The sequence below is a fragment of the Liolophura sinensis genome, chromosome 3, assembly GCF_032854445.1.
Source record: "Liolophura sinensis isolate JHLJ2023 chromosome 3, CUHK_Ljap_v2, whole genome shotgun sequence".
NCBI classification, from domain to species: Eukaryota; Metazoa; Mollusca; class Polyplacophora; order Chitonida; family Chitonidae; genus Liolophura; species Liolophura sinensis.
The window spans coordinates 21084543-21101166 of record NC_088297.1 but is presented as its reverse complement, the minus strand read 5'-3'; the positions used below and the strand labels follow the sequence as shown (position 1 = coordinate 21101166).

The following is a 16624-nucleotide window of genomic DNA, read 5'->3' as shown; positions in this document are numbered from 1 at the left end:
CCCGTCGTAACTCCATCCAGAAATATATCTGAAATCATGCAAGTTTAGAAGTGAATCTTTATCGAATGTATACATTCACACGAAATACTAGTAAGTAAGTAAAAAGGAGACACAAATTAAGCGATATTGGGGAACATATATAAATTTTTGTGTTTTTTTCTGGATCTTTGTGGGGAGTGAAACCGCTAGACGGAAGAGCTTTTTTTCGCAGGCAAAGCAACTCGTGACCTAAACATATCCCAGAGTGCGTGGCATAAAATGGAGGACGGCCGAAATGACTTGCGCAATTTCTTCTTTCAAAGCGTATTTTCCGGTGTAAAGTGTAATGTTGCAGATATTTTGGCAGCGTTATTGACTGTGCATCTGATAGCTTTGTGTTTAACAGCGGTTTCGGATGAATTTGATGGTAAAAAAAAATTGTCTCTGTGGTATGTGTTTGCGGAATATGCACACCCGGCGAAATCCAAACTCCACACAGCGGCTTGTTCACACTGCTTGTTTTGATTGTTGATTACAGTAACCCCATTCAATGACCCCAGCCCTCTATAGGCCTACACCAAAATAACCATGAAAAGTCGAACACTCTTGTTTATATTGCTAAAAAAAAATGAATAAAAGTCCACAAAAATGCCATCCAAAAGACATAAGTACTTAAATTTTTGAAGACAAGGGGCACTTACAAGTTGCACAGAGTTTCGTATCAGTACATATTTCTGATTTATTTCTGGCACTTCTGGCTACCATGCTGTCTGCACTTAGTGGGGTTGATAGGGTAGCATGCGGAGGTGATCTGAAAACCTAGCTCTTTGATAGGAACAGAAGTTATGAAATGAACAAAATCATAGCTGCATGACCATTTGATCAGAGTGAAGTTAAGTGCCAGTGTAGAGCAGAATATCCCTAGAGTCTTTGGTGGAGGAGTTGGCAGGTTTTCAAAGTGGTGTTAAGATCTGGCAGCATTAGGTATTTGCATGTTGGCATCAAAATGTTACAAAGAAATAAATCAGAAGTTGTTATCCATATACAAACGTAGAGGAATCTATGGAGAAATGAGGGTAAAACCATTTGTTTCTTAGTTGTATGTAGCTAAGAGGAACTGTAGCTAAGCTATCCTGATATGTTGATGAACCACTTGTCATATAAATGGTGGAGATGCTGTACTGAGGTGGCAGTGTGGAGAGTAGTAGTGAGAGTATAGTTCCAATTTAAACTTTCAGTTTAAGAAAGATTTCCTATAATCATTTAACAGTGATGACGTATATTTCATATGTTCAGGGATTTTTAGTCATTCAAACGTGTAGATTGTGAGATCTTTTTGATTTCAGGATGACTTTATTTGTAGTTTTTGTTAAGGCTTATAGGATTTCAGAGGCACTTTAATTCTTCAACTTTTTTGCATGTTTACAAGCTGTTTATTCAAGCATATTCTGAAGGCATTATTCTGTGTAGACTGATAAAATTATACTTTTTGTGAAGCCCTGAAATTGGCCAACCCAACCAGTGTAATTTTGTCCCCAAATCAAATCAAAGGATGCATAAATTGAATTGAAAGTTCAGTACTTTTAACTTTTGTTTAATATCAACATTGTACAATTTTTCCAGAAGTGCCTTAGAGCACATAAAACGTATGGAAACACAATACACAAATTGACCTAAAAATTTCAACATAAAAGAGGCTTTTTGGAAATTAATGTAATGAGATATTACTTCTGGTGCCAAAATTTACATTTTCCTGGTAGGATATCACCCTACCTTCCAAACACCTCTCAAAGCACCTTTCTAAAATCAATACAACTTGCGGAATCTGGAAAAGTGAGCAATTTAGTCATGAACGAAATTTTAGGTTATTTAGGGTACTGTAGTTTAAATGGGGAAGAAGGTATGCTTTATAATAGAGCTCTCCATGAACAGATGATAGCTTAGACACACATGTAATATCACATACAGCATGAACATTCTTCTTTCCCAGGTAAGACTTTCATTTTCATGTAAATCAACGTAACTTCAGTAGATTATTTACTTTGTCAATTTGCAGACCATTAACTTTTAATATTGACAGGATACTGGCAACACGTCTTTTGTTTTTGAGATTGTCCAGTCAGGAAATTATTAGTTTTATTTCCTTAAATCTTTATTTTTTTTGCTGAACACCATCGATGTATAAATATGTTGAAGATTGGAATTTGAGGTTGTTTCAGCTTCAGATATGTGTTGAAAAAAAAAAACAGTACATGCGGTAAAGTGTCCTCAGTATAAAATTCAAGATCACGATCAGATTTTATTTCACGATCAGTCATTCAGATAAATGTTAAACAAGAGTGAGTGAGTGAGTGAGTGTGTGAGTGCTTGGGGTTTAACGTCGTACTCAACAATTTTTCAGTCATATGACGACGATGTTAAACAAGAAAGGACCAAGACTTGAATCTTGGGGGAACCGCAGATATTAAATTCAGATACCAGGATAAGTTTTTATTAACATTGATTTATTGTTACGTAGAGCCTAGAGAAGATATCTATCATAAAATATTGTCAGTGAAGCTGTGGGTATTTAAATATTTTGAAAGTAAGGTGTGATCAATTAGGTCAAATGCTTTTTTGAAATCGATCACCACTGAACCAGTTATAAACTCATCGTTATTAATAACTCTAAGGAACTGCTGGTTATAATTTCTACAAGTCTAGACAATGATAGAATTTATAGTTGAGTGCTGATACAAGTACATGGTGATGACACTGTGTGGAGGATAATATTTGATGAAAAGGTGATACGACACGACTGAGTGGGTGATACGACACAACTGGATGGAGGATAATGCTTGATGGGTGATATGACACAACTGGATGGGTGATATGACACAACTGGATGGAGGATAATGCTTGATGGGTGATATGACACGACTGAGTGGGTGATACGACACAACTGGATGGAGGATAATGCTTGATGGCTGATATGACACAACTGGGTGGGTGATATGACACAACTGGATGGAGGATAATACTTGATGGGTGATATGACAAAACTGGGTGGGTGATATGACACAACTGGATGGAGGATAATACTTGATGGGTGATATGACACAACTGGGTGGGTGATATGACAACTGGTGGGGTGATATGACACAACTGGATGGGTGATATGACACAACTGGATGGAGGATAATACTTGATGGGTGATATGACAAAATTGGGTGGGTGATATGACCCAACTGGATGGGTGACAACATAATTGGTGGAGCGGTGACGGGACTCATTGGGTGATGACATAGCTGGCTGGTTGGTTGATAACATGACTTGGCTGGATAATGACATGACAAGCTGGGTGATGATGACTTGGCGATGAGAAGGCTGGGCAGAGGATCACATTGGTTGGGTGATAACATGACTGGTTAGGTGATAACATGACTGGCTGTGCAATGACATGAATGACTAGGTGATAACATGACACTCAGGGTGATGACTGACTGGGTGATGTGATCAGCTTAATGATAGCATGACTGACAGGGTGATGGCATGACTGGCTAGATGATGACTGGCTAGATTAGAACATGACTGGCTGGGTGATGACATGTCTAGCTTGGTGATGACATGACTGGCTGGGTGATGGCATGACTGGCTGAATGATAGCATAACTGGGTCAGTGATAACATAACTGGCTGGATGAAGACATGACTGGCTGGGTGATGACATGACTGGCTAGGTTATAACATGACTGGCTGGGTGATGACATGACTGGCTGGGTGAGGACATGACTCCGGCTGGGTGATGACATGACAAACTGGCTGGGTGAGGACATGACTGGCTGGGTGAGGACATGACTGGCTGGGTGATGACATGACAGGCTGGGTGATGACATGACTGGCTGGGTGATGACATGTCTAGCTGGGTGAGGACATGACCGGCTGGGTGAGGACATGACAAACTGGCTGGGTGATGACATGACTAGCTGGGTGATGACATGACTGGCTGGGTGAGGACATGACTGGCTGGGTGATGACATGTCTAGCTGGGTGAGGACATGACTGGCTGGGTGATGACATGACTGGCTGGGTGAGGACATGACAGGCTGGGTGATGACATGACAAACTGGCTGGGTGAGGACATGACTGGCTGATGACATGACTGGCTGGGTGATGACATGACTGGCTGGATGATGACATGTCTAGCTGGGTGATGACACGACTAGCTGGGTTATAACATGACTGGCTGGGTGATGACATGACCGTATGGGTGAGGGCAGGACTGGCTGGGTGAGGACATGACCAGCTGGGTGATGATATGGCTGGCTGGGCGAGAACATGACTGGCTGGGTAAGGACATGGCTGGCTGGGTGATGACATGACTGACTGGGTGATGACATGACTGGGTGGGTGAGGACATGACTGGCTTGGTGATTTTATGAAATAATGATTTAATACTTTGACATGCCACTTTATTCTGTACTTGAATTGGTTTGCAGATTTCCTGCTGTGTCAACAGTGTGGACATGATGTAGTGAGATTTGACAGCGTGGTCAGCATCCCCAGTATTCTGTCTTATCGTCAGAGAAATGATAGTATTCATGGCAAAGATAAAGTACTCATACAACTTTTTAGAAATCCACAAGGTGATTACAAACTTGTATCAGTTGTTCATTTCCATGATTGTTATGGTTACCAGATTGCCATTTTCCCTGTATACTCTATATATAAAAAGATATGATTTTGTGTCCAAGCTATAACTCCAACTGTATTCTGGGTAGAAATTTAAGGGGCCTCCGTGGCTCAGTTGGTTAGCGTGCTAGTGCAGCGTAATGACCCAAGAGTCTCTCACCAGTGCGGTCGCTGTGAGTTCAAGTCCAGCTCATGCTGGCTTCCTCTCCGGCCGTGGGAAGGTTTACCAGCAACTTGCGGATGGTTGTGGGTTTCCCCCGGGCTCTGCCCGGTTTCCTCCCACCATAATGTTGGCCGCCGTCATATAAGTGAAATATTCTTGAGTACGGCGTAAAACACCAGTCAAATAAATAAGTAAATAACTGGGAAGAAATTTAATATTTGGTAGATACATACACAGACAGATGATGATGTGTCGCGACTCACATTTGTCCATTTCTGCGCTTGTCATGGTAACCAGATAATCATTTTCCCCTATATATACTATAAAAATGTATAGGATTTCATGTCCGGGCTACAACTCCAAATGTTATAATAAATTTTGGGAGGATGGGGGGAGATAAGTGATTACTACAGTGAACGTCAAACATTAGTACTGAATGTAACCACCAGATACATACATATATTTGTATATAGAATGGATGAGGCTGTGATGTGAACATTTTGGAAATATCAAAATATAATTTTTGTCCCTTGCAGGTAGCCATTTTGAAGTAATCACATCAAAAGATGCCGATGTTTTAAAGGTTGACAAGGTAAGTAACTTGCTTTTTACATTATAGTAAGTTCATATGTTGGCCTCTCTCCTGACTTTACATCACTGCCACCATTAGACAGCTTTGAACCCTAGCTACATGTACATGTGATCATGTGGTTTATTTGTAGCCTTACCGCAAATGTCCTTGTGCGAACCTACAAACAAGCATTCAGCGATAACCTTTGGTGTCTGTTGGAAGGATGTTGTTGTGGCAGTGGTGTACAGCGAGTGTAGAGATAGGGTGATGTCGTGTTAGAAATATGGCTGAACTGATGCTGAAACTGTTAGGTACTTGTACCTTGTGACTAGGTAGTATTTTTTTAAGGCTCTGTTGGATTACATGAACATTTCTGCCACTTGTTAATCTGACTGATACATGTATGATATGAGTAAGAAATTTCACGTTGTAAAATACGTTGTAATACCCTACATGTATGTAGGGTATTAGTTAAAATGGGGCTTTTCAAGTCATTGTATGACAGAGTGAGAAATTTCACGTTGTAAAACACTATATGTATGTAGGGTATTAGTTAAAATGGGGCTTTTCAAGTCAGTGTATGACAGAGTGAGAAGTTTCACGTTGTAAAACACTACATGTATGTAGGGTATTAGTTAAAATGGGGCTTTTCAAGTCATTGTATGACACAGTGAGAAGTTTCACGTTATAAAACACTACATGTATGTAGGGTGTTAGTTAAAATGGGGCTTTTCAAGTCATTGTATGACAGAGTGAGAAGTTTCACGTTGTAAAACACTATATGTATGTAGGGTATTAGTTAAAACGGGGCTTTTCAAATCATTGTATGACAGAGTGAGAAGTTTCACGTTGTAAAACACTATATGTATGTAGGCTATTAGTTAAAATGGGGCTTTTCAAGTCATTGTATGACAGAGTGAGAAGTTTCACGTTGTAAAACACTACATGTATGTAGGCTATTAGTTAAAACGGGGCTTTTCAAGTCAGTGTATGACAGAGTGAGAAATTTCACGTTGTAAAACACTACATGTATGTAGGGTATTAGTTAAAATGGGGCTTTTCAAGTCATTGTATGACAGAGTGAGAAGTTTCACGTTGTAAAACACTACATGTATGTAGGGTATTAGTTAAAATGGGGCTTTTCAAGTCAGTGTATGACAGAGTGAGAAGTTTCACGTTGTAAAACACTACATGTATGTAGGGTATTAGTTAAAACGGGGCTTTTCAAGTCATTGTATGACAGAGTGAGAAGTTTCACGTTGTAAAACACTATATGTATGTAGGCTATTAGTTAAAATGGGGCTTTTCAAATCATTGTATGACAGAGTGAGAAGTTTCACGTTGTAAAACACTACATGTATGTAGGGTATTAGTTAAAATGGGGCTTTTCAAGTCAGTGTATGACAGAGTGAGAAATTTCACGTTGTAAAACACTATATGTATGTAGACTATTAGTTAAAATTGGGCTTTTCAAATCATTGTATGACAGAGTGAGAAGTTTCACGTTGTAAAACACTACATGTATGTAGGGTATTAGTTAAAATGGGGCTTTTCAAGTCATTGTATGACAGAGTGAGAAGTTTCACGTTGTAAAACACTACATGTATGTAGGGTATTAGTTAAAATGGGGCTTTTCAAGTCATTGTATGACAGAGTGAGAAGTTTCACGTTGTAAAACACTATATGTATGTAGGCTATTAGTTAAAATGGGGCTTTTCAAATCATTGTATGACAGAGTGAGAAGTTTCACGTTGTAAAACACTACATGTATGTAGGGTGTTAGTTAAAATTGGGCTTTTCAAATCATTGTATGACAGAGTGAGAAGTTTCACGTTGTAAAACACTACATGTATGTAGGGTGTTAGTTAAAATTGGGCTTTTCAAATCATTGTATGACAGAGTGAGAAGTTTCACGTTGTAAAACACTACATGTATGTAGGCTATTAGTTAAAATGGGGCTTTTCAAGTCAGTGTATGACAGAGTGAGAAGTTTCATGTTGTAAAACACTACATGTATGTAGGCTATTAGTTAAAGTGGGGCTTTTCAAATCATTGTATGACAGAGTGAGATATTTCACGTTGTAAAACACTACATGTATGTAGGGTGTTAGTTAAAATGGGGCTTTTCAAGTCATTGTATGACAAACTGCAATTGTTCTTTGTTATTTACAAAAAATCAAACTAAAATCTGAAAATGCCTGAATGTGTATTACTGTAGTTCATTGAATGTTTGGTCTGTTAAAACGCACTTTCAAAAGCTCGCAAAGCTCTCAGAATGATACAGTTGATTCCAGAACTTAAGTTATTCTGATAAGAAATAAATGTAACGTGACAAAAAAAAAATCATAACTGACATCATAAGGGGAATGTAGCAAAATGTGTCACTTGAAACACTAAACTTATAATATATATATATTTATATGTATGTATATAGTATTATGTATGTGTATCATTTACTTACTAAAGTGTATTATTTACTCACTGATGTGTATTATTTACTCACTGATGTGTATTATTTACTCACTGATGTGTATTATTCACACTGATGTGTATTTTTTACTCTCACATGTATTTTGTGTTGATGTCAGGCGTACAGTGAAGACAGCTGGTTCCCAGGGTTTACATGGACCATAGCTGTGTGTCCTCGCTGTGGAACTCATTTAGGCTGGTAAGTTGTTTACGTACACCTTAGCTTTGGAACACATCCAATCTTCTAAGCTCTTCACGTGGACGGCACCAATCAGATGACCAGAATATTATTAATAGATACTTAGTTTCTTGCTTTTGGGCGTGTTTTTTGGTATATGTCTGTATCATGGTTTTGTCATTTGACCATCACTCTGTGCATCCGTCTGTAACTTTTCTAAAGTTCAAAGCTCTTCACTTAGAGAGGATTGCCAAATATCCAGGATGTTTCAATTGAGAAATTTCAAGATCGCAAACGACTGATTCCTGATTACTATGGAAACTTTCGTACTGTTTTTAGTTAAATTTCACATCTATAATTTTGACAACAAGTTCGCGATTGATTTCGGTCTGCTGAAATTGCATTTGAAGCGAGACTTTATAAGGTTTCCACCTTTCATCTTATTCCACCACAGCAGAAGCCTATCTAGTATGAGTTATTCCCCTTTATATTGGTTTTATTGTATCAATACTGTATTTGAAGATGCGCATCAGTGAAGAGTTTGATATAATAATAATGATCCTGCGTGTTTTGAGGATCAACACAAAGCCTGATGACATAATGACTATTATAATCAGTCTGCCGTGGCATATTTTCAAGTTGCTAAGCTCTTGTTTGCGATTACCTACCAGCAGCATGTATGAAATTTAGCTGTTCTTCTAAATATATAGTACGGCTGTCCGTGTCTGTGTCTGTTGGCGTGCCGCGGCGCAGAGCATGTTGCGGTCTCTGTGAGCTTCCTTTCGGGACATACGTTGAAATGTCTGCCAGCAACCTTATTTATGGGTGTGGTTTCTTCCCACCCTAATGCTGGCTGCTGTGGTATAAGTGAAATATTGTTCACAATGGCGTAAAACATCAATCAAGTAAATAAATAACATCACTCTGCCTTCAAAGAAATGATTTCAGGTTATAAAACTCTGAATAGTGAATAGAAGCAGCATTGAGCTGTTTTTCTAGATAAATTGCAGTCTGACTGGGCTGCCCAATTCATTTTCTTGAAAGAGGTCTAGTCACCATTTGCATGCTTATATCCAACTCTCACAGTATTTTAAGATTTGTCAGTTAGGTTGTGCATTGTATGGGAATGCCAACCTACTCACCCATATTATGTTTAATTCTTGCAGATCAAGAAAAATTATTATTAAGTAAATAGATAAATTTATGTAAATAAATGCATAAATCTGTTCATGACAGGGTGTTTGAAGCAGTGGAAAATTATGTACAAAGTGATAAGAAAAGTTTTGTGGGCTTGATCTTGGACAAGTTACTACATCAAAACTGTGAGTATTTCTCTGTGTTTTTATTCACTGTTTGGTCACTCTTAGCATTGATAAAGTAAAATAATGAAAAGATAACACAAAGACTTTGTACTAATTAAGCAAAGAAGATTTAAAACGGAGAAAAAGCTATTATTTGCTGTCAACCTGTTTTCATTTGATCAGATTCGCGAGACTTTAGATCAAACCCCAGTCTATCATAACAAGGACTATAAAAATGGTACTTGTTGCTGTTTAGCTTGGCACTCAGCATTGATAAAGCATAGAGCAAGGAAACAGGACTGGTTGGCCCGGTGTCAGTATAATATCACTGGAATGGGGTGTCATTTCTGGTGTTTTCAGCATGATATTTCAGTGGCAGCAGCACCTTGGTAGCATGGACTTGCCCTGCCACAAGAAGACACATTATAAGGTCGCACATCTATTGATGCTTCGTCACTAGGTGTGACTGAAATATTGTCAAATGTGACATAAAACTCCATGGATACTGTACATCCATACATACTTTTCACTTGTTTAACATCATAACATCGAAAGGCTAATGGTTTTGTCTTCTTCACTGATTCACAGCATGCTTCTTACACTACATTTTATGCCTTGATCAATAGATAAATCCATTGTGTAGGGAAAAAAGTCATTTAGGCAAAAGTACACTCAAAAAACAAAAAAATCTATCAATTTTGATTGAGATTCTATGATGCTAGGGTATACTCTGTATGTTATGCCTTGATCAGTTGATAAATCCAGTCTGTAGGCTAAAAGTCATAAAGGCAAATGATATCTATTCAGTGTTACCTATAATACACTAAAAAAAATGATCTATCAGTTCTAATAGAAAATCTGTTGTCTGAGTGATGCTAGATGGTATTCTATTAATATAACATTTTTTTGTCATATCCAACTTAATATTCAGTTTGTCCAATGCAATTCTATGTTTTCTTCTATGTTGAATTAATAGAATATGTGTTCTGTATTTAACAGAATAATCTGCTGCAGTAACAGAATAATCTGCTGCAGGGACAGAATAATCTTCTGCAGTGACAGAATAATCTGCTCCAGGGACAGAATAATCTGCTGCAGAGACAATAATCTGTTGCAGGGACAGAATAATCTTCTGCAGTGACAGAATAATCTGTTGCAGGGACAGAATAATCTTCTGCAGTAACAGAATAATCTGCTGCAGTAACAGAATAATCTGCTGCAGGGACAGAATAATCTTCTGCAGTGACAGAATAATCTGTTGCAGGGACAGAATAATCTTCTGCAGTGACAGAATAATCTGCTACAGGGACAGAATAATCTACAGAAATAACAGAATAATCTACTGAAATAACAGAATACTTTCTAGCATCACTCAGGCTATCTGTAACAATTAACTGACTAGACTATAACCCTATTTCAAATTTTTCATTTGTTAGTAATACTAATCACAGTATTACTAAATCTTCATCCTTTCTAAACCACCAAAGCACTGTTTTCAGCCGAATATTTCCATACAGTTAATATGACAATGACGCTAAAATGATTTGTTCGCATCATTAAAGATGTAACCTTCATGAAACTGTGCAAATTCTTTCTCCACTCTCTTAGCTCTCTCAGAATGTTTCAAAATACTGGTTGTAAATAAAGACAGTTGAAAATGTTGAATATTTAGGGTTAGTGTGATGTTCTACTTCATCTCTGGTTAATGGAGAGTTTTTGATTAATTTATGATGTCGGTCTTCATACTTAGTGGACATGGAAAAAATCTTGCAAGATCATGCCCAGTTGTGGTTTAATTTAATACTTTGGTTGTTTTCCATCAAGTGCTCTAGCTTTTATACAATTATTGCTTTGGAATGGGAATATTTCATATTACTTTTTTTGTATTTTTTTTCGTCAAACATGTCAAATGTTCGAGCTGTTAATGTGCACTGGCTGTAGAACACCTTTTAGCTGGATATTCTAATTACCCCAATTCCTCAACCTTTTCTCATATGAAAGAGCAACTTTCAGTGCAATTTATGCATTTTTTAAATTTGATTTTGGAGACAAAACTGCATTGGCTGGATTGGCCAGTTTCAGGGCTTAAGAGAAAAGTATAATTTTATCAGTCTACACAGAATAATACCTTCAGAATGTGCTTGAATAAACACCTCACAAACATGCGAAAAGGTTGAAGAATTACAGTGCATCGGTTTAACACCTGATTGCATAAATGCTTTAAAATTAAAAATGTTTCTTGTTTTCTCCTTCTTGTTTTTTTCCCAGATGCTGAGTCATTGCTCATCATCCCCAAGTCCTACAAAAGCTGATATGAGAAGTTTGGAGAAAGAATGCACCATTTGTTAAAGTTTATTTTTTGTAACTTACTGTCATGTTGACAAAGTGCTTATTTCATGAACATTGTTGTAATGTCGCTGGTAAGGAATCTCATTGTGCATTGTCCATGGTGGAGAGTGGTACAGTAGATAAAAGTCCATGTTGGCAAATGTGTTTATTCCCATTTCCTCTCATAAGCTTCACAAGCTAAAGTAGAGTACTGTGGCAACTCCATCAAAAGTTGCAAGGATGTACAAGATTCTTGAAAATGGTTTAAATAAAACCAAAATATTGAAATATAGTTTTACCGTTGGCAAGAGGAGATTTAGAAGTATATAACCCTGAGCCATGATGACATGAAAGCCAAATTCTGCAATGCATTTTGTGACATGAATTGCAGTATATCGAATATAATTTCATGCAATTTTTTATGTGGTCAGCCCAGTGTCATACATGGTGTTCTTGGCATGGTGTTCCAGTGAGGCAGCACTGTGAGTGTTGGTACTCAGGGCCATATCTAAAAACAACTTGAAGGTTTTGTCCCCAAACTTTGAAGGTGACATTGTGGTCGTGCATAAAGACATACTACAAAATGTAGCTCAAATTGATGCTTTCTGAGAGCTTCTAAGTCTGCGAATAAAAGAAATTTGTATGAAAACTGAATGTTTTTTTATTGGTAAACCATCATATTTTTAATTCAATTTACAAATCAGTTTTAATACAGTCTTTTATACAAAGCACCAGCTGTTTTCTTGGGATTATTCAGTCTTATGGGAGATTGCCCACTTTTTTGATTACTTTTTTGATTACATATTAACTGTAAGTATACTGGGAGTGTAAAACTCAGTCGGCTGATGCTGTCTCCAGGCATGAGATTTGTCTTCTCTTTGGAGGAATTCCTCTTTATTTATACAAAAAATGCATCAGAAAAAGGTTCAGAGTTCAATTCAGAAATGCTAAAAATGTCCAAATTATGAGTACGATAAATAGTTTCATCTTTGTCATCCCAGTGTCTGTTTCATCCCCGTGTCTGTCTCATCCCAGTGTCTGTCTCATCCCCGTGTCTTTTTGATCCATGGTAGCGCCTCAGTTACCTCCGAGACTCCCAGAACTGTCTGCACCACCTGGATGTGATCACACTCGTTTTTATGTTGTTGGTCCAAAATCGACATAGAATAGGTTAGCACAAACTCGGTGAAAGGGTCTATTCCAGTCTAGAGCTATAATCAGTCACCTCAGGACAGTATATAGTGTATAGGCTTATATACCGTAAATAACCTTTTGTGTGAATGTGTGTTATATGCTTGAGGGACTTAAATAACTTTGGTTTGGTAATTAACTGATCTCCCTCAGAAAATAAATTATTATTATTATTATTATAACAAATGTGTGGCATACAGTAGGCATGTTGGCAACTACCAGCATAATCAGCTTGGGGTTTTACATCATACTTAGCGACTTTTCAGTGGTATGACAGTGATGATTTACTGGGTGCGTGTATACTTACTGTGTCTTCTTGTGCCAGAGCCAGTCCAAGCATCAATATTTCACTTGTATGATGAGGATTCATTCAGAGTAAGTATATACTGTGTCTATGCCACCAAACTGCTGCAGCCACTGAAGTATCATGCCAAAGACACCAAACATGACACCCCACCTAGTTGCATTACACTAACACTGGGCCAACCAGTCTTGTTTCCTTGTTCTGACCTCTCAGTGCTGAGCACCAAACGAGGCAGCAACAAGTTTCATTTTTAATGTATTTGGTATGGCCTGACCCTAGATTGGTCCCAGGTGCCATCTTTGAAGCTGTTATTGTATTATATGATATGTCACAAAGACAGACATTATATGATAAGAAAAAAATGCCCGGAATAAAGAAAAAATCTTAGAGTAGAGAAACACCTTTCTTTGTTCTTTTGGATGATGTATTGACCAGTGTACTCAGATATGATAGTTGATTGCTGTAGTTAAAAAATGGTGTAGAACTGAAAGTTTACACTTAAAAAACAAAAAAAAAAAAATCAAGGAGTTGTCATTGATATGTCATGTCTCCATTCTCCAGAGCCCCTGTAATGTGTCTCTGAAAGAAGCCAGTATTTCACTTTGTCACAAGATTGAAGATGCTGCTAACATACAGTCCATGATTATCTGAACAAAGAGCACTAATAAGCACGAATATGCCTCTGACCAATCATATGCGGTATTGTTGCAAATAGGTCAACAGGATGTCACCACACATTGGTTACAAATGTTCATACTTTCTGTGACGTTGTGATGTCACATGCAAATGACCAATCATTAGTGCAGCAGTAGTGTTGCAGATAGGTCAATCTGATGTTCCACACATTGGTTACAAATGTTCATACTTTCTGTGATGTCATGATGTCACACGCAATTGACCAATCATAAGCAGTAGTGTTGCAGATAGGTCAATCTGATGTCCCACACATTGGTTACAAATGTTCATACTTTCTGTGACGTTGTGATGTCACACGCAATTGACCAATCATTAGTGCAGCAGTAGTGACGTCACAGTTCCTTTCAGTGGGAATGGAATGAAAAGTAGTGTCACGAGAATGGGTAGTGGGACATCGGATGTGTGGGATCCATCCATGGGGTGCCTTTTCCTGCGCAGTGCCAACTCGTGGCCTGATGGATGATAGTTGTAATGGGTTTGCACTATGTTATCATTTAGGGCGTAAAATGCCATCTCAAAGACAGGATTGAACAATGGACTTCACAGGGACGGGAAAGGATCCTTACTCCTCTTTGTTCCCCTGCTTGGTGCATGAGACCGTGCTCAGTTTTATCTACTCATTACTTAATTTTTTTTATTTGACTGGTGTTTCACACTGTACTCAAGAACAATTCACTTGTACCAGGACGGCCAGCATTATGGAGGGAGGAAATCTGGCAGAACCCAGGTGAAACCCATGCCCATGCGCAGGTTGCTGGCAGACCTATCCACCCAATAACTTGGCCACCATACTTGAAGTGACCCAGGAGCCTCTCACCAATGCGATTGCTGTGATTTCAAGTCCAGCTCATGCTGGCTTCCTTTCTGGTTGTACGTGGGAAGGTCTGCCAGGCCATGGGTTACCTCCCACAATAATGCTAGCCATCTTCACTTTCTTGAAATATTCTTGAGTATGGCATAAAACACCAATCAAATATTTCAATTTCTTTCATCCAATATAGCTTGCTTCATTTGCGGCTTTGCAGTTTTCCATCTGTTTGATTGGTGTTTTACCCCATAGTCAGGGAAATTTCACACACATGTATATGGTAGCAGTGAAGAATCCAAGCAGAGTGTGGAGAAAGCTAATGGACCTCGGTTACCTGGCAATAGGGAACACCCAAACCTAAAGTTGGGCATGTAATGTTTGCCCTCATTTGTCAGGCTAATGGTGAGGACAGAAGGGATTTAAACCACCCACTAAGGGCCATTCTATGGTATAAAGGCATCCCAAGCAATACACTTTACAAACAACATTAATCAGTTTTTATGAATTTATTTTCTTCCAAGAAACAGAAAAATATAAAACATATTGTGTACATACACGATAGTGAAAAGCCATACATGTACATCTGGGTCTGGACACTCGTGTTGCTTAAGCTACCATTCAGCCAACTTGTACAAGAGCTAACAAGTCTTAATCCCAAAACTTTCCAAAAATGACTTGTACACAAAAATGTCACAGACATGTGCTGTGAGTTTTGTTGGAAAGTGTGTGTGGGGTGGGGGCTTTTTTTATTTTCTTTACACATATCACTCAAAGTTATACAGTATTCTTGGAAATTTAAACCAAAAACAATATACATGTTAGCTCTTGTAATCTTCATTGTCCATTTTTATACATTTCCATCAACTGCTGCTCTGGCAACTTTTCCCAGCAATGCAAACCTAAAAGCAATACACGTGATATATTGTTATTTAAAGTAGTCGTTTTCGTGTGAGCTTTTACAGATACACGTCAAACTTTCCTATACCAACAGGATCATGTTCAATGTTCTAAGATATTTCCTTAACCAGCACACTTCTGTTATAATACATACATAAATGTAAAGCCAAGTGAAAACAAGGCTTGTCAACACAATGATATACCCTAAATGCCTTTCAAGTATTTCATAATGTCTACAGCATTCATACAGAAAATTGATTCCAAAAGTCTGCTTTTGGAGGCAAATGAAGGTAACAAAATAATACCAATGATGTTGGAATTTGTTTTCAAGGACATCAATCTGCCTTTCAAAAGTCAAAACACCTCTCTAAGATGAATTAACCTTTCAGAAACAAATTCCTGTCTGCTTTAATAACAAGGACCAAAACTTCCACATGCAAACTTTCAACCAATTTATTACCAGAAAACCATACATGAAATTGTAGAAAAAAAAATTGTTAAGACTGCTTCACTGCTAAACAGTAGATATAATGAAATGACCTGACAGTAAAATCAAGTTTCCATTGTAGCCACCTAAGTCATACTAGTATATTACCAAAACAATATACATATAGTGTACAGCCAAAAAGTTATGTCTGATTATGGATTATTAATCTGATTTTGGTATACACGGATTAAAGAACTGAAAAATTTCAGAAGTTTGTTTACCAATGTCTACAATATAAATACACAAGCATATATAGGACAAACAGCAGAACATTTTGTTTCACATATAAATTTGACAACACAACAACTATAATATGCATGTAGAGGAGTATATATCAGTTTATTTAATATATGTACATATACCAGTTTGATATGGAAACATTTTTTTTTCTTTCAAATCTAGTACGTTCTGTATAAGCATTCAATTCTCAAGTCATTCACCCATTCTGACAACTCAGGGAATCAGTTTGAATTCACTGTTTGCTTGAAAGCCTCAAATCCAACAAGATAGCTTAGCAATGGATAACCCAAGTGTACCACCAATGGACAAACTTCTCTGAACATTTGTTAGCTTCACTTGCAC

The 16624-nt window shown here is 37.7% G+C and overlaps 1 protein-coding gene across 4 annotated transcripts; it reads left to right on the top strand.

Moving 5' to 3' along the window:
• The first annotated feature begins 259 nt into the window (after positions 1-259).
• Positions 260-12719, top strand: LOC135463609 (protein cereblon-like). Of its 4 annotated transcripts, XM_064740944.1 has the most exons (7): positions 272-406; positions 2763-2963; positions 4457-4603; positions 5349-5404; positions 7972-8051; positions 9267-9352; positions 11600-12719. In XM_064740944.1, the coding sequence occupies exons 2-7, from the start codon at positions 2942-2944 to the stop codon at positions 11641-11643; spliced, it is 435 nt and encodes a 144-aa protein (XP_064597014.1). In that variant the 5' UTR covers positions 272-406; positions 2763-2941; the 3' UTR covers positions 11644-12719. The 4 variants fall into 4 exon arrangements, with proteins under 4 accessions (XP_064597012.1, XP_064597014.1, XP_064597013.1 ...); XM_064740942.1 differs by lacking the exon at positions 2763-2963 and having other exon boundaries at positions 260-428; XM_064740943.1 differs by having other exon boundaries at positions 293-2963.
• Positions 12720-16624: the final 3905 nt, after the last annotated feature.